Source organism: Numida meleagris, chromosome 3 (assembly GCF_002078875.1).
Source record: "Numida meleagris isolate 19003 breed g44 Domestic line chromosome 3, NumMel1.0, whole genome shotgun sequence".
NCBI classification, from domain to species: Eukaryota; Metazoa; Chordata; class Aves; order Galliformes; family Numididae; genus Numida; species Numida meleagris.
The window spans coordinates 26,559,065-26,581,099 of record NC_034411.1 but is presented as its reverse complement, the minus strand read 5'-3'; the positions used below and the strand labels follow the sequence as shown (position 1 = coordinate 26,581,099).

Here is a 22,035-nt window from a genome sequence, read left to right as displayed (position 1 = left end):
AGATTCTTCTTTCATCTATTCCATTTAAGATGCCTGTGACACATGAATGTCTTTGTTTCCTTTTGTCAGTCATCCCACAAGCTTTGGGAACACTTTACTTTGGGGATCAAAGACTAACATAAACAGCCTCTAAAATTTCCAGCCAGGCATAAAAATACTATGGAAAAGAGTCATGAGATTTTTAATTTTAGGGTTTTGAAGGCTACACTTGTCTCCTTACTTTGCATACTAAGCACAAACACATGAGTTGTAGGTATTCAAGATACCTATCCCTTTTTGTCCAAATATTTTCTAAGTGAAATACACAGAACCCAGAAGTTCTTACCTTTTTTTATATATGGGCATGTTGGGAGAATGTACTGGGGGTCCTGAGGGGGAACTTGATAGGGTTCCTGAGTATTTATCCATGAGTCTCCATTTAGCAGGAACATATTCTAACGGCGGATCAGGTGGCCACTGGGTGTTTGGTCTACCCCCCATCGAAGACAGCGGAGTGCTGGCTTGGTTGTGGTATGGTGGCAACGATGACCTACTCATATTGTTGAAGAACACAGACGATAGGGACCCATGACCAGGGTTAATGTTTTTATTTGATAGCTGTGGGCAATATTTCTCTGGGAGGAACTGATTCTGTGAAGCAGATGCAAGAGGTTGGAAGATGGTGCTCATGCTACTTAGACTCTGCTGGGTATTTTGTGCACTTTCAGAGAGAGGACGTTCTTCTTGGCAGATAGGGCTAAGCTGGAAATCCTCTCCATCCATAGGAATGTAAGGAGCTAAGGTTTCAAGGTCCAGTTCATTGAAGTCAGTCTGCACAAAAATGAAAGAAGCTCATGAGAAACCTAAAAGTTAATAATAGTTGTGGCATTGTGATATGAAATACTAGTTGGGAGATATGAAACTAAAAAAATCACTGTATGCCAAATTTATGTGAATGAAAGTGGCCAGCTTCTCCATATTTAAAAGTTAAACAACATTATTTTATGTGACTGGCACATATGCTGTACTCAGTTTGGCTCAGATATAATTAATTTTATTCACAGTAGCTCATACATAGTAGGTATTATATTTTGGACTTGTGATCAATGTTTTAGCTATTGCTTAGTAGTGCTTACAAAGAGTCAAGGCTTTCTCTGTTCCTCACCTGGCCCCACCAATGGAGTAGGCCGGTGGTGCACAAGAAGTTGAGAGGGAGCACAGCCAGGACAGCTGACCCCAGATGACCAAAAGGATAACCCATACCACATGACACTGTGCTAAGCAATATGAGCTGGGGGAAAGAAGGAGAAGCTGGGAGGCATTCAGAGTTAGTTATAGTGTTTGTCTTCCCAAGAAAGTGCTACACGTGATGGAGCCCTGCTTTCCTGGAAATGGCTGAACATCTGCCTGCCAATGAGAAGTAATGAATGAATTCCTTATTTTGCTTTGCTTGCACGTGTAGCTTTTGCTTTTGCAAACTAAGCTGTCTTTATCTCAACACATGAGTTTTCACAATTTTACCCTTCCAATTCTCTTACTCATCCTACTGGAGGGAGGGAGTAAGTGGCCGCATGGGTCTAGCTGCCTCATGGGGTTAACTGACAGCACTTCTCATTTTGAGGTTTTACAGGAGTTAATTTATTTATATTTTGTTCTAGAAACAATGTTTACTCACTAGTTATCAGGCCAGATAATAAAAAAAAAAATAGGCTGCCGCTTATATTCCTTATCCAGTCTACAGTAGCTCCCAATTTCTGAAGCTCTCTTTCTTTACAGCACTGCCACAATGATACCTCCAAGGCAATTGCTTCATACAATTAGGGGAAGAAATAGACACCTCAGCTTTTCAAAGCATATGCTTGTATTAGCGTTGTGTGTCAAAGTTTTGGTGTACGTGTTATGACACCGTATCTGCAAATACAGCATGCATCTCAACTATTGTCTGCTAACACACAGACAATTTTCATGGTTTTGGGAGAGATATTAGCTTCTTACCTGGGAGTTGCACTGACTTTTTGATTCTGTGTCCATGGCAAAGAGTTTTTCAATCACCTCAATCTTAAGATCATCATCCACAGAAGTGTAGTAGTCCTCTGGACTGTTTGGCTGCACAAAAATAACAATTTGCTATAAGCAGCCAAGACAACTACAGTGCTGGCTTAGCATCATGGAGCTTATACCGTGCTACTCAGTAAGCAGATCTTTACTACCAAAAGCAAATGACAAGACTGCATATGTAGTGTCTTGAGAACCGGAAACTACATTTCTATCACATCTTCCCCAACACCAGATTACTTGTCACTATAAACTTTGAGAGTCTTAGTGATATAACAGATGCACCCAATACAACACCTTAGTTGTCCTGTTAGTTTAAATGTTTTTTTTGGCACATCAGACTAGCAACATGAGATCTATACTATCCAACTATTTTGTTAAGAAATAAAACACTTTGCACTACCTCAATGATTTTATTAAAATTGGACATAAAATTGTTTTGAGTTAGAAGGGACCATTAAAAGCCATCTGTCCAGCGCCCCTGCACTGAACAGAGACACCTACAGCAAGATTGGGTTGCTCAGAGCCTTGTCCAACTTGACCTTGAATGTCTCCAGAATCTAGTAGAGTCCTGGCCTAGCAGTCATCTAGTAACATTCTGATAAGAGCAGCTCTAGCTCTTGAGGGCAATGCCCTGAAAGCTCATTCATTCTTTCAGCAGTAAACTCTGTGGAGCCACTCTCAAAAGCCTGAGTTGGATAAATGTTCTTGATAAAGATTATAGCTTCTAGTAAACAAACAGAAAGAGGACTAGCCTGAGGGGAATTTTGCTAATGACCAGACCACTTAGCACGGGAGTTTCATTTAAGGCTAACTCCATGTAAGATGGTAGCAAGTTCATCTACTGGCTGGTTTATAGACTATCATAATTACTTAGTGAGACAGAAGAAAACAAGGAATGCAATACAAAGGCAAGATATAGTTCCCATCTGACATTTTTGCTGTCAGTGCTTTCCTACACAAACTGCATGGGCTAAAGATACACAGTACAGTAGGGATATATACATGTATGCTGGGCTTGTTAGAAGCATTGAGACAGGACTGCTAACACAAAAATGTCATCTTTGTATTCTGATGGGACTTGCATAGAGAACATCACTTTTGCAATTTTTTAAAGCTTTTCTTACCGTGGAACAGCTACTGTTGCTGCTTGCACTTGGAGTACTGCTGCCAGGTGCAATCTGAGGCATTGTAAAGGATGGTATTGCCAGCGTTTCACCTTGAGCAGCACGGCTTTTCACTTCTACTGGCCACGGTTTGTTTGGGGTCAAAACAGCACCGGGATAGGCAGGGGCTTCCTCAAACTTCTGTATCCCTGGATGGAGTTCTAACAATGTTAATAGTACAATATTAATGGATGCTTTTAGCTTGCGCCCTGTTATAATTACAGCAACTCATTAAAAGTAAACCCTGATCCTAGTTGCCATAACAATAAGTTGGCAAAGACTTACTGTATCTTGTTCAGTCAGCAAGAAAGCCTGATTCTGCTCTCATTCACAGAAATTTTCCACTGATGTGAGCACATGAGCTTCTATGACTGTTACTCCTGATTTATACACACAGCAGACAGACCTGGTCTATTAAGTTTCTAAACACAGGCTCATACACGGTTCTTTGTTGCACAAAAATTATTTACACAAATACTAACCAAAATCCAGGGAAATAATGGCATCTCCAGGTGTCGGAGCCAGCTGTGCAAGTTCCTCTGGTTCTTCTTTTAGCTTAGTAAACAATAAATCACTCTTGTCCCTCCCTGGGATCCCATTCTCAAAGGCACTGCTCACCGTCAACAGGTGAGGCTTGAAGAGTGATTCCGTTTGGTCCATAGAGAAGACAATATCATTCTTCTCAATTTCACTAGCAAGAAGAAGAAAAAGTTTAGGCATTTAGCACTCTAAAGGAAAAAGATGTGGTGAAGACAGGTATTACAAACTCTCTAAAGATCACTCTAACAGCATTTTGGTCTCTCTCAGTTGAATGCCAGGCTCTTGCCAGGCAAGGCACAGTTCCAGCGTTGCTGAGCACCACAATCTCAGATGACGCAGAGAGTGTGGTCAGGACTTCTGTGGGAATACTCAGGGCTTTGTTGCTTTGGTTTTTAAAAGGGATGTAGTCAGGGCTACAACGACCCAGACTATCATTCAAATAAGTATTTTATTTAGGCCTCATCTAGGACCAAAAATACACGAGTTTTTCAAGACAGAGACTAATCTGTGGTTCTGACTTTTGAGAAAGAAAATGGCTTTTCCTAGCAACACAAGATACACTTCCTAACCAATTTTGTCTCTCTGTCACAGCACTAGAAAAATAAAACTTATTTAGTAGTTGTTTTGCACAATAAAATCTTTAGTGCAGGCCTTATGTTCTGCTTCACCAGCAGAGCAGTTGCTCTGCAGAAAAAAAAGGCTATGGTGTAATTCAGCTGCTTGTATGGGAACGGGCATGCCACATTCTTCATCAATGTCTAACATCAGTAAACAAGATTGAACAAACATGACTAAACTGATTTCAGCATAGCAGTACTGGATAAATAGACCCTTCAAAAACATTTCTCATCCTTGCATTTTTTCCAGCACAAGGATTCAGAAGTGTTTTTGCTGTTCTGCACAACTTACCTCAGCACATAGTTGACACAGATGATACACTGAGGCTGTAGGTTGCGCGTGTTGTAAATGACAGTCCCTTGAGTTTCCAGCCACACGTATCCACCATGCTTGGCAAGCATTCGGTACTGGCCAGTCACTACTTGACCTTTTGTACACACTAAGAAACGGGAGCAGAGAGGTATAAATAAGGTAGCAGCACAAGTAAGAATGCATAACACGTAACACTTGTTTAAATAAACCTGCTCCCAGGTTTACATTATGCAAAACTGCACTAAAACATTTGTAAGCAATGATCACAGAATGGCGTGGGTTGGAAGGGATCTCACAGATCATGAAGATCCAGTCCCCCTGCCATGGGCAGGGTAGCCAACGATGCTTAGCTTCCAGAAAAAACATCAACTATTTTCAATATAAATAAGTCTGTTAAGCTGAGCTCTCCAATCAAGACACCTGGCATTTGAGATCTTTAGATTGTCTGAGTATTTAGATCAATGCATTTTTTTTTTCATGTAATATAAGACCCTAATTGCCCCAAAAGTAAAGTCTGCTGACTGCATATTTCTTCAAAGTTCCAATTCCAAGTAGAATTGCTCTCAGTTAAGGTTCCTAAATTGATTTAGGAAATTATTCAGTAGTCTCCCTAATTTAGGTGGTGGATAATCCCAAGCGTTAGATGATTTAAAAGCAATACCCACAATAAAGTAATTCTCGTGGATTAATTCCATATTTATCTCATCTCTTTTCTATGCCTAGAGTCAGGAGCTGGAGGTATCAACAACACAAATGAAGTTAAAGTGTCCTCAGCACAACATTGGTTTTAAGTGGCTGAAGAAGTAATATCACATTTAAAATGTTATCAATATTAAGAAAGAAAAAACATCTTATTTCTCTAGTTGTTTGCACTGCTTTGGTTCTCTGCAATAGCTCAGAATCAACAAAGGAGAAGAAATTGTGACTCCTGTGAAAAATCAAATAATGTTACCTCCAAATGTTTTCTTTGAACAGGCCTGTGTTTCTCAAGCAATAAACTGATGATAGTACAATTCAGGTTTAAAGTTTCATGTACGTGTTCGAAAGGTGAAGGGCTCCCCGGGGTGTTTTGTAATATTTGAAAATAATGAGATTTCAACATGGAGCTCTGGACATCTAAAATGGGGTTTTATGACATATGCCTGGTGTAAACTTTTCTTAAAAGCAAGGCATATTGTCATGCAATTTACAACTGTTTATTTGCGAGAAATCCTAGTGATCTATAGCAGTAAAATTAGGGCTGGAATATGCAAGCAGTACAAACAAGAATGTTTTTATTTGTATGCAGACATAGTTGCACTGAGCACCTAAATGGGAACTGGCAAACTCAACATTTGAACACTTTGGCAGTTTTTCCCTTTAAACAGTTTTACGTGTGAAGACAGTATGCTATCAAAGTAATGCCCTAAAAATAAAGCAGTTTTACTCAGTAAGACTGGAACTTTTATTTCTTTTCTTTGTGCAGAATAACTTCTTGTGAATGTGGCCACTCAACAGTGACTGTTTATTGTCAGTCGCTTCTACATTGCCACGATACAAACGCACAATCCGAGCCCGTGAAACACAACAACTGCTTTCCAGATAATTGTTACTGTGTTTATCTTTCTATCTCTGAAGTTTGTTTGTTTGTTTTCTTCCTAGGAATATTTAATCATCCTTCATTTAATTTATTTAGACAAAGAAGAACATTACCTTTATTGATTAAATACTTCTGGCAGAACAAAATCAAAAGGCTTTCATTTCAAAGTGTTTTAGTGACTGAACTGTTCTGCTCTGCTTGTGAAACACAATTACGCTGCTTCCTAATCATCAGCTCATCAATAAGAGTCACAGTGTAGGCGCCTGCTACATTACAAAGAAGCTTTTAACTGCTTTAATCTTTTTTATTATTATTATTCAGAGCATGTCATGTTCTGATGGTACAGCAGAATCATTCCTTGGGGTAATCTCATAAATTACTAATACACTTGTAACTGCTGACTTTGTTATAAACACTGCATTTAAGGTTCTGGATTCAGAGTGAACTACTTTTTTTTCCCTTTCTTTTAAAATATACATTTTTATATAGATATATACATGCATGCCTGTATCTTTATAGAATTAGTAATATCTCAGTGAAATACATTCACATTATATACCGTATTTTTGGAAACAGAAAGGGGGAGTTGCATTCTAGTTGTATTACCAAGTAACATGTCCCAGATAGTGACATTCAGTTTCCCACTGAAATCAATAGTGAAATTCTCATTGGTTTATTGGCAACAAGAACAAATCCTAAATGGAAGTTATTATAGGTTATTAATCACTGAATTGGAAAATATAGCTCTACAGTCAATCATTTGTGTAGATTTATGCAATAGAACAGATTTTCATCTTGTTTGCATAACATGTGAAAAACAGGGTATGGTAAATACTGCCACTTTCTAATCTTCTACTGATGATGACTAATTATGACTTTCATATTGTATATGCAACTGTGCTTAAGAACACAAGCACTATTGTGCCTTGCCTGAATGCTAGGTTGTTACTGAAGAACTTTGGCAATGAAAAAAACTGCAGTACAGTAGAACTGCAATGAGCATGATTTACCACTAAATTTAAAGGAAGAAAAGGGAAGGAGTTCTGCTTCTATCTAGTAGACCCATTTGAGGTTTCTCTCTCTCTCGCTCTTTAATGGACTTGTGCAAGGCCTCTGACACGGTCCCGCATCACATCCTTATCTCAGAATTGGAGAGATATGGATTTGAAGGCTGGACTATTTGATGGATAAAGATTTGGTTGGATAGTCATAGCCAGGGGGTTGTTGTCAACAGCTCTATTTCCAGGTGGAGGTTGGTCATGAGTGGTGCCCCTCAGGGGTCGGTCTTGGGACTGGTGCTCTTCAACATCTTTATCAGTGACATAGACAATGGGATTGAGCGTACCTTCAGCAAGTTTGCTGATGACACTAAGCTGAGTGGTGTGGTTGACACAACAGAAGGGAGGGACGCCATCCAGAGGGACCTGGACAGGCTCAAAAAGTGCGCATATGAGACTTTAATGAGGTTTAACTAGGCCTCTGCCCATAGCAGAGGGTTGGAACTAGATGATCTGAAAGGTTCCTTCTAACATAAGCCACTCTACGATTTCCTTCACTTTCCTTGTATTTCCTATACATCTCTTCAATACTAAGTGTCGGAATTGATGACAATACTGTTGCATATTTCTAATAAAAAATACTGTTTGATACATACAAGGGTGCTGATCATGAATGCTCTGTTTAGCTCTGTATTCTCATTTACATCTCTTTATATAAGCTATGAGGTGGATATTTCCATTTACAACTGAACATGGCCAGGAAGAAACAGCTAAGTTCTGTATAAGCCACCTGCTTGCTTGGTAGCCCTTTGCATTAGACAACATCTCAGTAATAATGGCACACTTTAAGAAACCTAGGGATTTCCTACTTTGCCTTTGTGGCCATCCTCTGAGTTGCTAAGAAGTCTGACTGACAATTCAGTTGTGGGTAACAGTCTGTATAGCGTTTATCATAGCATGGAGCGCTGTCCAGTGCTTTCAACAGTAGAGATCATCCGCGCTGATCCTGGATAGTACCATATACACTAGGATGAGTCTTATCCTAAATATTTTATATCTGTGTAGTGCACAGTGCTTTCAGCACTTTTGCTAGTATACCTCATGCCCTCTCTCACTTTTGACTTCATTCAGCATCTCAACCAACCCTCATGTCCAACAGCACAAATCTGTAGAACGGGGTCCTTTCAGTAGGCACAAATGGCCTCTAAACATCAACTTAAGCCCTTCATGAGATGATTCCAATTGCTGCGTTGAGGAGAAGCCACCAGCAATACCTGCTCAGATTATTAGTAGAAGCAATCCAGAAATCCTTAACACAGACAGGTCTTGATTCAATGCTCCTATCTAATTAATTAGACAGGGATAAACAACATGGACTCTCTCCAGTCACCGAAGAACTTTCCAGCTCTCATTTTATTCCCTCTAGCATTGTCCCATTCTTAGAAATGTAACTCAGTGACTCAAAACCAACTGTAAAGCACAGTCACTGATTTCCTCACAGGATTACTCTTAGCCCAGTGTGGGCTATGCACATCCTATTTATAAGTATCACTCTTTTTCACTGTTAAAAGCATGAACACATTTTCAAGGAAACAATTTTAACAAATATATTCCCAGAGAACTCTCTGTAAGTATGGTGTGACTATTTTTTTTTTCAGCAGCTCTGGAAACGGGATGATTCATACCAACACTGTTATATAGCACACAACTTTAATCACTGCCAAACATTTTTTCAAATAACATTCATCTCAAAGCTGTCCTGAATCCTTGCCATTGCAGCTAACAACACATATTATATTCCCTTTTCTCCTTAAAGTCAGACAGCTATTCCTTACTGATACTTTTCTCCAAGATGTACAGAAAATACTTTCTCTAAGTGCATCTGGTGGGTAATTCCCTACAGACATGATGTAAGTCATAGTCCTTCCTGAGCCACAGAGACCTTGATCATAATAACTACAAGGTGGTTTATGTTTTTGTTTATAACTTGTGTGCTCCAGCCTAGAAGCTTTGCCTTGTTTTTATTAAAACAGCAGCAGCAGAAATTTTAGTGCTTCTTTGCTGAGTACTCTCCCATGCACTACTAGTTCAGTGGTTGAAATGCCAGACAGAGGAAGCATAATCTGTATGTTAGGGCATCATGCTGTCTCCAGTCATTGTGCCATCCTTAAGGCCAGAGACTGCAGATTTGAATCAAGTGATTTTAAGATACCTTAAGATATCTACTGAATAGAGGGAACAGATCTTGGCTCTGATCTCTGCTCCCAAAATGATTCAGGTATTTTACATCAAAAACAGCTAAGACTGGCAGTTTAGGCATAAGAGTAACAAGAAGCAGCTGTTTCTGGCAGTTATCATTATACATTATCAGTATTTTATCAGTATACATTATCTGTATAACGAATACACCTTTTAGAAAGTCCCTATGCACATCTCTTTTGGGTGAAGAGAGGGTTTTTTTTTTCGGTAGAAGGACATGCAGAAATATGCTGTACTAAGCTCTTCCTACTACTCTTTACAGCCATCCTTGTTGCTGAGCCCAACTGTACACCAGAATGATAAACCAGTAAATGCACTTCTCACCAAGCTAATATTGCCTAACTCAGCTTTTCAAATTTTCAGCTGATCTTTGTATTACTCCTGAAAGAAAGATCCTCTTCTAGCTATGATCCAAATTTAGTTTTAATTATGGCAAAAATCAAACCACGTGGAAAGAGCAGCAGCAGTTTTCAGCAAGACAAACATGGTAATGTGTAAACTTTCTTACAAAGAAAGAACGTATTCTTTTTTCTCTGAGAATACACGCACAGAAATACCCGTCCTCACACACAGGGTGCACTTATATTTTCAACTGCTTATTGAGGTATCTACTAGTTGTGGTTTATTATTTGCAAACTATGAAGAAAGCTAAGAGTGTGACTTACAGTTCTGATGACTTTTGGTCATGTTCTCTGAGTCCAAGGCATGGTAGAACTCATATGCTGAACGGCCCAGCAACTCCTCTGGGTGGTATCCAATCAATTCTGTTATTCTAGGTTAAGAAAAGCCAAACATTTAAAATTCACATCACCTGACAGGACATCACAGCTCTCAGTTCTTGTCCTTAAACTAAAAGGATTAAAACCACAGTGCGAGAAATCCTGAACTCTCCTACACATTAGAAGCTGTAGAGGATTTCCAATAATGTTCTTAAACATTTCCTTGTTAAGAATAGATTGACTTTTACTACTACTACTCTAATGAAAATTCCTAGGGTAATCATAACATGTACTGCAAATTTTCCCAGGCCCGTTGTACAGTATCTCCTATAGAAGTTCACAACAGGGAAATTGTTGCTGACCAAGTTCTCAAGCTGTCCCCTACCCACAGAAACTCCCACTGCCATCATTCAAAAATAAATGCACGCAAGGCAAGGGAATAGTGGTTGGCACCATCAAGTTTGAAAGTATATATATTGTAAGAACTTACTTATGTAAAAGTGTTAATTCACTGCTTTTGGTATTACATTTAATAAAGAAGCAAGGTGAGTAATTAAGGGCAGTTAAAAGAAAAAATCAGCTCTTTTACTTAGTGTTTCTCAATTATATGAGAACTTTACCATGTGGATTAGGTTACTTGAGTGACTAATCCACAAGCTAAGTAGGATTTTACACAAAGAAAGCTATGATCTGAAAAAAAAAAAACACAGATTTTTTTCAGAGCTTTTCTGCGTACTCAGGCAAGGCATGGTTTGTCACAAGTTCCTGAGTAAATGAAAATAGGTCAGCAAACTGCGTAGATGAATTTCTCTAATGAGGGGGTGGAGGAAAAAGGCTCTTTTTTCCTAAATTAAATTTGAATTAAAACCATCACACACAAATTTACAGAAAATACAGTTAGTAAAATAATAATAATTTAAAAAATCCTCTATATGCATTCAAAATCAAAGATATCACATCTCCTGGGAAAAAACACGGAAGCATTATTCTTTTTCAAGTCAGCAACAACATTCTTGGATGCCTTTTCCTAGCTTTGAAACTGCAGCAATCACCCACAATGCTACACAGAGCAGTACCAAAACAACTACAAATCAACTGCTTGGCTGTCATAAACCTTAAAAAGCCAGGAAGTTTGGAAAGAGATGGTCACATCTTACAGCACATACCCACCATGAACAGCAATGCCCAAGTTTTATGCCTTGTAACTAAGCTCCTCCGGTGAGGATTTATCTGCCACCACATTTGATTAGTGGCATTACCGCACTGCTACTTCCAAGATGCACATCTCCACTTTTATGTACTGCTTGGAAGGACAGTCGTGGCCCAGCCCTCCAGACAGAAGCATGTCTTTACAAGACAGACATGTAAATACTGTAATACAAACAGAACAAGAGCATGGCAGTCATCTAGATCCCCCTCGAGCGAGGAAGATGAATCAGATGTAGATATTTTGTGTACAGTTTGAAAGCCAAGGTGTTGAGTCAGCTTTTCCCTCACCTCCACAGAAGCTCATACCCCCAGGGACACCTTGGTTTGTCACGCTGAAAACTGCTCTCTGTCCTCATCTCCATGGAATGAACCTGAGCTCGTAAAGGTTTAGCTAAGAAAAGACAGTTGCTGATTTTATTGCATTCCCCCAGACAACTTGGTCTTCTGTTTATGTTAATAGCTTTGTTTATGCTTACAGCTAGACCAACAAAGAGGGAATTCTTGAATCACTCTTCATTGGAAAGTTGCTGATCTTTTAAACTGTGACACGGTCTAATCTTAACTTTTCTCTGAAACTACAAATGCCTTTTCTTTTTAATAAAAGCAAGAATCCTCATAACGAGTAGGTCAGAAGAGCTAAAATGTCAGGAGAACACAGTGAGTACAGAAGGAGCCCTAATTAAATTAAGGCTCCCAAAGTATGTTTTCTGCTTGCAGTCGTGTGGACTTAGTGGAGTAAGAGGCCAGAGGCTTTTTCCAGGACCAGTGTAAATATGTAGTCTTTAGAAACTGAAACTATGGCCTTTGGTTATACAGTGGCACAGCACCATAAAGCTAGCAGATTAGTTTGGAGCTCAGCACAAGAGGAAAGTTTTTAAAATCCAGGAAGTTTGGGATTTAATCTTAATCCACTCATTTGGAGCTCAAAAGCAAGTAGGTATTGCATGCAAAGAAGGAAAAGGAAACAAAAAGTAATGACATAAAAGAAGCATCATGCACCCAGAAGCACCGATGCAAATCCAAAACCAGCTGTAGTAGGTGTCAACAATGGGACTGGGGTAGCAAGCAAAACATATGCATTAGAGCAAGCTAAGGGACTCTTAACTCCTCTCATATATGAATTGCCATCTCTGTGCCAACATTGTCTACTCCAATCCTGTAATTCCCCTCTCAAATTACTCCTTACCGACCAGCTCCTAACAAGTACTGTACTCGCTACAAAATTACCCTTGTCATTCCATGGCACAGGAAGACTTGTATGATCCTGCTGTGACAATGTCAAGTTTGATTTGAAAAAATTTTGTCTTGGATTAAAGTTAGCAAGTGGTATGTACAAACAAGTACACAAAAAGATAAGATACTCACAAACCCCACAAGACTGACGAAACTAAATCCGCACCAGGTAACAGTGAACTACTGGTCATGAGTAATTGTTTTTAAGAAGTTACTTAAAAAAAAATTGTCTAACCCACCTCACTGCCCTTACTAACTGATCTAGTATTCTGTTACTGCTACTCAGCTTCATTACATTTCTCTTTAAACAATCCTGGCAGTAAAATGATTTTTTTATAACTATGTCTTTCTCCCAGCCCCAAACACTAAAGAGCTGGCTGGCAATGTTTCTGAGATACACTTTCAAATACAACTATTTTATAACAAGGATCCTCTCTCCAAGAACTGCTGACAGCATTGCTTTCTGGTGTGAGAGCTGGCAGATCACACGCTCCTTTCCTCCTCCTCTGGTGCTGCTGACTCCAGGAAGCTTCAATGCTCACAGACTGGGGCCAGCATCTTCCCTTGTGTCCATTGCACAGTCCTGTGCCTCTCCAAGGCATTTGTGAAAAAATTCTGGATGAGCAGCACTGAGGCTGAAACACAATGAAGGCTGTAACAGCCTCTACACCAACACTCCTAGAGCATTGCGTTGAGTCTGGCCATTGCAGAGCAGCCTACAAACTCTGCACACTTTCCACAGGAGCGTCTCAGAAATACAAAATGTGAAAGGAATATGCAGGAGTAAATGCAAAGCAGGAAACATACTGCAGGGCTATGAGGAGTACCAAAGTAAAAATGAGTAAAAATGTCACAGAAACTTATATGGAAATTTATTCTATGGGACAAATGGGTCATTTACAAAACCTGAGTCCGGAGAACAAAACCTCTACTTTAAATTAGGCACCTAGATGGATAATTGGTTTTTGGACAAGTTGCAGAATGACAGAATTGGAAAACAAATGGCACGGTGATTTTGGATGGCTTTCCTGCAATGTTAGGCTTTGTGTTTTCTTTGATTCTGTAAAAGCTGACCTGGAGCTCATTAGAAGAATACTGCTTTTTGTTGAAGAGGATAGGTGGGCTGAGAGGCTGCTCGTGCACCTGCTAAGCAGCCTCCTGTGGAGCACACACAGCTTTGGGGGAATCCCAATTTTGCTGAAGCGGCACTTCACTTTTCTGAGCTAAACTTGTCACCACAATGCAGCAAGGCCAAAATCTCAGACACCACATTAAGAGATGGGCAGTAGCCCTCCAGCGCAGGTCTGCCCCAACTACCACTATTTGAGTGCTCTTTGAGCACTATTTCAGTTTATTTTCGTACAGTCATCTCTTGGGATGGAAGGGGAAACTTCTGAGTTAAGGAAAACAAGGGATCTGAATCCTACACCTGGATAGGTACAATTTTGGCCTTCCTATTCATTTTGAGACACAGAAAAAACATAAACAAAGCTCCCTGTCCAAAGGCCACATCTCTTAAGAGATGAGCTATTTCAGGTGTTTTTATTTAGTTTTAATTGGGCTTTAGTGCTTTTCTGTCTCTTTGCAGGAGCACAAAGCTTTTTATTGTATAACATTACTTGAGTTAAAATAGTATAGTGAGAGCTAACAGGACCGAGAAGCCAGGCTCTTTGTGCAACCCTACTGTAATGTTTACTGCTCAGAGAAAATAGCTGGGTGTGTATTCATCAGCCCTTGTGTGGACTCCCTGCGTGTGAGGGTGTGGATCCCTTAACAAAGCCTTTCTCTATTCAAACTGTTACCAAGTTATTGAAGTTAAATTGGTCTTGCTGGGAACTAACAAACAAACAAACAAAGTTATACTTAAAGCTGAATGAGCTGCAGCCCAAAGAGAATGAGACTGAGCCCAAACAGCCATTGCCTCTAGGGTAAAGCTGGACAAGCATTGTGGTGTGGCACTCCTGCTGAGCACCCGTGTTCCCTCCTGTAAGGTGGCTCCAGATGGTGCTGTCACAGAAGGCAGCGACACACAATGAAGTGTTCATGGCATCTCCCACTTTAACCCACGCCAAGCAAACGCGCAAAGCTGGGACCCCCACCCGCTCCTCAGAGGCAGAGCTGCCTGATGGAGTGTATCTGCCCTGCTGAGCAAAAAATCAATATGGGTACACTGAGAACTGCAGGAGTACTTTCTGTCTCTCCTCCACCCCTGGCCTATCTAAAACTAAGTTTATTTATTAACAAAACTTGTTATTCCTGTTCTATGCAATATTTCAGGAAAAAAAAAAAAAACAAAACAAGAGCCAGTTTTGCCAAATGTAGACCTCTGGCTTCAGCTATCACCGTGCTCCTCTCTCTGCTGCATTGCCCCTGAGCGGGATGGAGGAGGGACAGGACGTCCTTTCACATGCTTATTTGCTTTCTCACCCCATTTGAAAATATTCTCCAAATATAGGTCAAATGGTAAAGCAACTTAAAACCTCCTGTCAGGACCTGTGCTTGCGTATTTCTGTTTTGCACAGACCTACCTGGAAGCACAATGCAATCCTGTGTCCTATCAGCTGGGCACAGAGTGGACGCCACATGTACTCTCGTATTAGAAGAAACTTGATTGGGACCAATACTATTGGAATTGCACCTTCCTGCACAATCCTATTTTGAATCACTGTGCATCCACCATCGCTCCCTTTTATTCTTCAATTCTTCCATTACAAAGTCCCAATCGAAAAAAAGCAAAAAGATTGAAACTGATTGGGTTTCTTGTAACCAGGAACACACAATTCCCCAAAGCAGGAATGCCTTCACAGTAATGCACAACACATGCTTTCCAGTGTATCGGTGCCAGGGAACGGGTTTGTGACAGTCTCCAGAATGGCCACCTGTGCACCCAGCCCTCTTTTGCCATGCCAGACAGATTTTCGTCCTTCTCCTTCGCTCACACATGGCACCCACAGCCATGGGGGATAAAGAGTACTTCCCCCTCCACTCCACAGCACCCCGCAGAGATCGCAGGGGTGAAGATGGAAAGCCAACATCACCCACAATGCCACATCACCTGCTGTGCTTTCAAAGGCCCAGTCTCCTCCAAGATACAGTGTATGCGTTTCTTATGTATTTAAGGGCACCTGAGGTACCTTTGGGGTTTTCTATCAAATGCAGAAACAGTTTTCACCTTTGCTTTGTGGATTTTTCCACCACAGAATCATACTGCAGTCATTTCTGTCTACCCATTGTTCCAGTGGCCCTGCACAGGAAGATACGCTGAGCATCAGCACTGCCACCAAAGTAACAGAATATTTTTCATCCAAAGACTTGCCCCTTTCTGACTAAAACACCCTCATCTCATTGGAGATTGTCCCTGACACGAAGCCTCGTGCAGCTGAACTAAGTCCTCACTTGGATTACTGAATTGTGCCACTGATCAGCATTTCCGTATTACAGCTAAAATAATCCTTCCTGTAAACCACTTAGCCAAGATAAGTGGAGCAAGGGAATGTTTTTAAATCACTCTCCAGGAATGGCTGAAGCAGGCATTTTGCAAAACAAGAATTTGAATTATGAATCAATTTTTAGAATTTTACGCCTCAAAACCCCTTTCCTCATGGGTTCATCACCTTGCTAAAATTGTTTTAAGAATACAAATCCTCCCCACCTAGCCACAGGCAAGTAATGGACCCACATACATACACACTTTATTTTTGGAAGGTAAAATATATAGGCTACTGCCTCACGCATTTCCGATGAGGGAAGGCCAGTCTTACTCACTTCATGGCTTACCCATATCATGTCTCCCCTGTCCCTGTACCGTCCTGAGGAAAACCTTAAATAATCAAAGGGCTTTATACAAGCCACCTAATTTTGGTTACTAACTGCTGAAAGTTAATCAGTGTATTCATTTGTCACATACAAAGACAGTGAGATTTCCTAAGGAGATGACAGATGCCATCCTCATTGTCTGCACAGATGCATTTCAGTTGCACACAGCTATCTTTTGTATGTATTTGAGCTTCATGCTGAAGGCGGATGCTTCCATGAGTAAGATTGAGCACAGTGGCCATTCATTGCAATACGTCCTCAGAAATCCTAGAGTTTCTTCAACTAAATGCCTCAAAGAGAAAAACTTAACACTGTGTGCAAGATGCCCAGACGGTGGACCTCTTCACACCAGATGAACTGCAAAGAGGGTCCTCAGACCACGCAAGGAGGCATGCTGCTCCCAGGACATCAGCCCTGAGCTCAGAAGACATGATGATCTCTCGTGGTAAAACAATCTGTGTCAGCCCTGTCACACTGCTACAGAAAGGCTGAGTGCACTGAGCGGGGTTTAGGCATCCCACTGGCACATGCTGTTTTTCCTCCCTCACTCCTCAGCCTAGATTTACATTCCTGGCATAAGCTACTCCTTTAATGCCATTCGTCTAGTAGCACTGAATTTGATAAGAACAGCTGAGTGTTTTGCATTTTTATGTGTCTGCTGAGGTGTCACCTGTTGGAGAGAGACCAACATCCCTGCGGGAGGGAAGAGAGCCAGAAGGACTGGCTGGGAAGAACCTGAAAGGTGTGTGAGGTTTATTTCCCTCTCTGGCCTGGCTGGCTTTATCATAATTTCAGTAAAACATGAATGAAACCTCCCAAATAAATTATTCAGCAAAAGATGTGCCGTTTGGTTGCTTCTTTTTAAAGAGAAATCTCTGAAATTCCTTACAAGTTAAGTAATTCAGAGGAAGCTGTTGCATTTCACTGCTACATGAAAGGTTTTCCCTGTACATCACCTCCTTGTAAATCAAAGCCAGAACACCATGTTTCACTCTTTTTAAAACATATATATCTTCAATAGGAAAGTATCAGTCCCTAAAATTTGCACTTATAATTGCTCAAGCATCAAATCTAGTAGAGATACGAGAGTGACACATAATAGCAAAATCTTCTGTTAGTCTCTTCTAAACAACCACTGAGTAAGTTTACGGCACCAGTTCTTCTGAGGCATGTTGCTTTTTATAATGAATCACTACTGTCTTGTTAGACTTCCTCCCCCCAATAGCAAAATCCTATTGATATCTCAATACTCTCATCCTGAAAGTATTAAAGAAAAAAAAAAAGTGTATTTTATTGCAGTTACATCGTAGCACACTTCTAATTACAACAGACTTGCTGCTAAATTCCCAGAGAGGTCAGAATAAGGTCAGTCATGAGTTTCACACTTGCAACCTTGCTTTTGTCCATAGCTACTAAACTAGATGGCTTACATGGCTGCTGCATCATACTATTTAAAGTAATAATCTTGCTTAGAACAATTTTTAAAAAACCTTCAAAAGATCAAGAAAATAAACAAGAGCTCAATCCTGTGAGTTTTTAAATAAGATTTACGCATATGTATAAGTCCACTGACAGCCCTACAGATCTCGGTGGCTGCAAACATCTCCGAATGAGAGCAGTGTCAGACAAAGCCATCAGAAAACTTCAAATTAAATTCAGGGATCATTTACTCCACCTCTTGGCTCCACACAGCACCACCCAACACCCAAGCCCTGTGTCTGAGAGCACTGTCCAAATGTTCCTTGATCTCCAGCAGCTCAGGGCCATGCCCACTACCCTGGGCAGCCTGTTCCATGCCCACCGCCCTCTTGCGCAGACCCTTTCCCTACCCCCCAGCTGCCCCTCCCCTGACACAGCTCCATGACATTCCCTCAGGCCCTGCTGCTGACACAGAGAGCAGAGCTCAGCGCTGCCCTTCCACTCCCTGAAAGGAGCTGCAGCTGCCATGAGGCCTCCCCTCTGCCTCCTCTGCTCTGGGCTGTGCAAACCCAGGGACCTCAGCTGTTTGTCACACACCTTGCTCTCCAGACCTTTCACCATCTTTGTAGCCCTCCTTTGGATGCTCTGTAATAGTTTTGTGCCATTCTTATACTGCGGTGGCCAAAACTGCACACAGTGCTTGAGGTGAGGATGATCTCATAAGCATTTTTTTTAAAAAGCAAATAAAAGAAAAAATAATCCAGAGTATTACAGGCGGGACTTTCTGTGAAAGCAGGGAACAGGAGGAATCTTCATGGGAAGAGCCCTCTGGTTCACTCACAGGCAGGGAAGGTGGTTACCATATACGTGGGCAGGGAGAAGAGACAGATGGTATGAAACACCATGGAGCTCCTGGTGAAAACAGGCAGACAGAGACTAAGGCGATCTCCATTCTTTCACTCAAGAGTCTGAGGAGCAGAAGGCACTGCACCCTAACTGTCCCTAGAACTTCTCCATTTCACCACAAACAGCAAAGGGTAATTGCTCTTCACTGAGCAGGACATCTGCTCCTTTCAGAGCTCTGGGTGCCTTAGCAGTTCTTAGTTAATCTAGAGCATAAACTACTTTTCCACCTAACTGATAACAGCACCTTGGGCCAAAACAACTATTAGACAGTCCTTGACTAAGGTCCATAAGGCATGTCCCTAAAGGTATTCTCTAAAATCATAACAGAAACTCTCTGTACTCTTCAGTTTAAGACTCATGAAACTAATGTTTATGGCCCTAAGTTGTCTCACCTTCTGCCAGCAAAGTTGAATTTTTCACTTGGAATGAGAAGAAATGCAGCAGGAGTACCGTTTTGTCTAAGTTGAGTTTTGAGATGGATTAAGTGAGCTACTGAATAGCTGTCTTGGTAACAGATTGTACTTTCTTTTAGTCCTCGCTTATCAGGTCTACACAGGAGGGCAGTTTGAAGGGACTGACTGCTTGTTTTAGATAAAATTGAAACATCCACGAAAAGGAGAGATCAGTGGAGTTTACCTGTCATCACAGTAGGTGAATTTCATGTCCATGCTATGGCGACTCATGAAGGTCTTGCTGTCCAGAGGAATATCAATGTTTGAAGGATGCTGAATAGGCTCACACATTATTATAAGGCAGGTGAGAAGAGGCTCTTTATACCCACACAAAGTGTGAGGAGGGCAAGTGTTATACACTTTAACTTGTCCAGTGCAGTGCAAAACCTGAATTAACAATTTGTGAATGAAAAACAGGATTAGAATGTACATTCTCTACAATCCAGAATGTCTTTTTAAATAATAATAATTAAAACAAACAAACAAAAACCCAACAAAATCAACACTTATTATGGCTAACATGGTACCTTCCACGTGGCAGATTTGAGGTTAACAGTTCTGCCCCTGTTGGTAACGGTGCATTTCATCCTCATGAAGAAGTCACGCTCAGTTGACATCTCCTTGTTTTTCTTTCCAAAGCCTGGACCTACACAAGGAAAATGGAAAATGAGTTTTCTCAGATTTGCTTCTTGATTTCTCCTATTTATAAGCATGAAAGAATCAACAGAAATAACAGACTAATTTGCAGGTAATATAGCTGCAGAGACCATCAAAGATGCGTGGACCACTGAAAAGTAGTTTGTAGATCATAAACTTTAAGTGAAAATTAAATGAGACTTTCTGCATTAAAACTTAAGTTTTAGCTTGCAGCACATAAATCTTTGCAAGGAGTTACAAGAGGAAACATTACACCTGTTCTAACTTGATGAAAGGAAAACACTAAACAAACAGCTCTGAGGTCTGCCATACGTAAGCAGTATTTAGCAAAACAAAACAAATCTGCCAAGTATTAAATAACAATTAATGATTGCTCTAAGAACAAAAATTCCCTTTACCATGACTAACAGATCTCTACTATTGGCCAATTACTTCATTATTTAAAAAGCAAACTCTTTTTTTGTTTCAGTATTACCGTTTTTCAGACTCAGATTCTCTCTGATTTCTTCATGATCACATGGATGAGTGAAGTCAAAAATGCTGTGTCCAGTTAATTCCACCTGTTTAGAAATAAAAATGGTCCTTATTTAAATAAAACCAATTTGTATAGAAAATAATGTGAATCAAATGGATCGGGAGGCAATTTTTTGGGGAGTCTTTTCTTGATGAGAATTTCAGTTGCTCATTTATATGTTTTTAAATACCATTTGTTTAGGAGAAAATGGTCACTATAATTAAACACACTAAGAGCAGCTTTGGGTTCGTTTCCAGTATGCAAAGACATTATAACTTTGATAGAAATTGAGAGAGAAAAAAAACAACAGACACACTGCTGTCTGGTGTTCAGGGCATCTGTCTGACAAATCAGACCTATTTCTATCTTTTTTTTTCTTTTCAGAAACACGCTTGTTTTTCTGCATTTAGGCATATGTCTAGTTTCTAGGAATTGTATTACAAAGACAGGAAAGTGTGAGGGAACAAGTTACCTGGGTGAGACCCATGTATTTGTTGACATTCTCTGACAAAAAGATCATGTCTCCATCCTGTGTCACCACGGCAATAAATCCCTCCAAAGCTTTCAGGTACAAGTTGTCCATCTGCTGGTCTGCCTCTAGTTCGTTCTCACTGTCGGCACATACTGAGAAAAAAAGAAAAAAAGCATCTAAAATCTTCAGCCAGCCGTTTTCAGCACCATCACATCCAATAACGAGGCAACAAAATATTTTTCTGCTCTTTGAATTTCCTTTCCATAAATCCCTTCTGGTGGAGCTTTTTCCTTTTTTGAGAAGAAAGTCATCTCCCTGTGAGTGAGAGAGGCCGGAGATACTTGCTAAACTTTTGACAAACGCAACAGATCCTCTGTTGACGTGTTTTGCTTTTCTGCTGGATGTGTTTTTATTGCATAACACTGCCAATACTCAGACACAAAGTGCTGATTCTGGGTGCGCATCCTTTTGGCCACCTGTTACCTTCACATCTTCTAATAGGTGTCAAGTGCAGGGCAAATTTACAGAAGGCAAGTGAATGGTCTTAACAAGAAACATTTGCATCAGGTCAGGTTTTCTAAGGAGTTCAAATATTCCTCCAATGAAGCATGCCTATATACCTCTCCACTCAGAATGGAGATACCTGTTAACACTACCTTTAGAAGAAAAAGTAGAAAAAGTCCCTTGAAGTCCTTTCAGGAGCATTTCTCATTTAACAACTCTCAAAATTCCTGTAAAAGTCCCAGATCCATCCCATCAATACCTACTTTTACACCTGCCGGAGTCAGAACTCCATTCAAATCTAACATGCTTTGTTACCCACCTGTGTTCCTCCTGACCCACAAGGGGAAAAGCTTCAGATCCCACATGTTTGCCAATGAAGCACTGACAAATTCAGCACATCTTAACATTTCTGGGGAAGAGTGTTACTGCTGTGCTGAAATCTAAGGCCTCACTGGAAAATTGAGGACATCCTTGCTTTGTTTTGTGTTTTTATTTTCATTACTCACTTTCCTGTTTTTTTTTTTTTTTGACTTGGCTGTAGAGATGACTGATGGCACTGCTAGGCCCCCAGTGTGTGTGCTCCACCTCCTGAGATGAGATGCAATAGGTAGGCATGGCTGCAGGATTG

At 40.5% G+C, this 22,035-nt stretch overlaps 1 protein-coding gene across 5 annotated transcripts in view; it reads right to left on the bottom strand.

The window, feature by feature from the left end:
- Positions 1-22,035, bottom strand: part of EPAS1 (endothelial PAS domain protein 1) — a 103,751-nt gene that overhangs the window by 4,134 nt on the left and 77,582 nt on the right. For all 5 annotated transcript variants that reach the window (XM_021389971.1, XM_021389973.1, XM_021389974.1 and 2 more), the window contains 10 exons: positions 20,904-21,055; positions 20,393-20,477; positions 19,788-19,906; positions 19,445-19,647; positions 10,172-10,278; positions 4,650-4,797; positions 3,683-3,891; positions 3,162-3,361; positions 1,975-2,085; positions 326-810 (listed from right to left, as the gene is read on the bottom strand). In XM_021389971.1, coding sequence (XP_021245646.1) covers positions 326-810; positions 1,975-2,085; positions 3,162-3,361; positions 3,683-3,891; positions 4,650-4,797; positions 10,172-10,278; positions 19,445-19,647; positions 19,788-19,906; positions 20,393-20,477; positions 20,904-21,055 — 1,819 coding nt within the window. The remainder of the gene's footprint in view (positions 1-325; positions 811-1,974; positions 2,086-3,161; positions 3,362-3,682; positions 3,892-4,649; positions 4,798-10,171; positions 10,279-19,444; positions 19,648-19,787; positions 19,907-20,392; positions 20,478-20,903; positions 21,056-22,035) is intronic.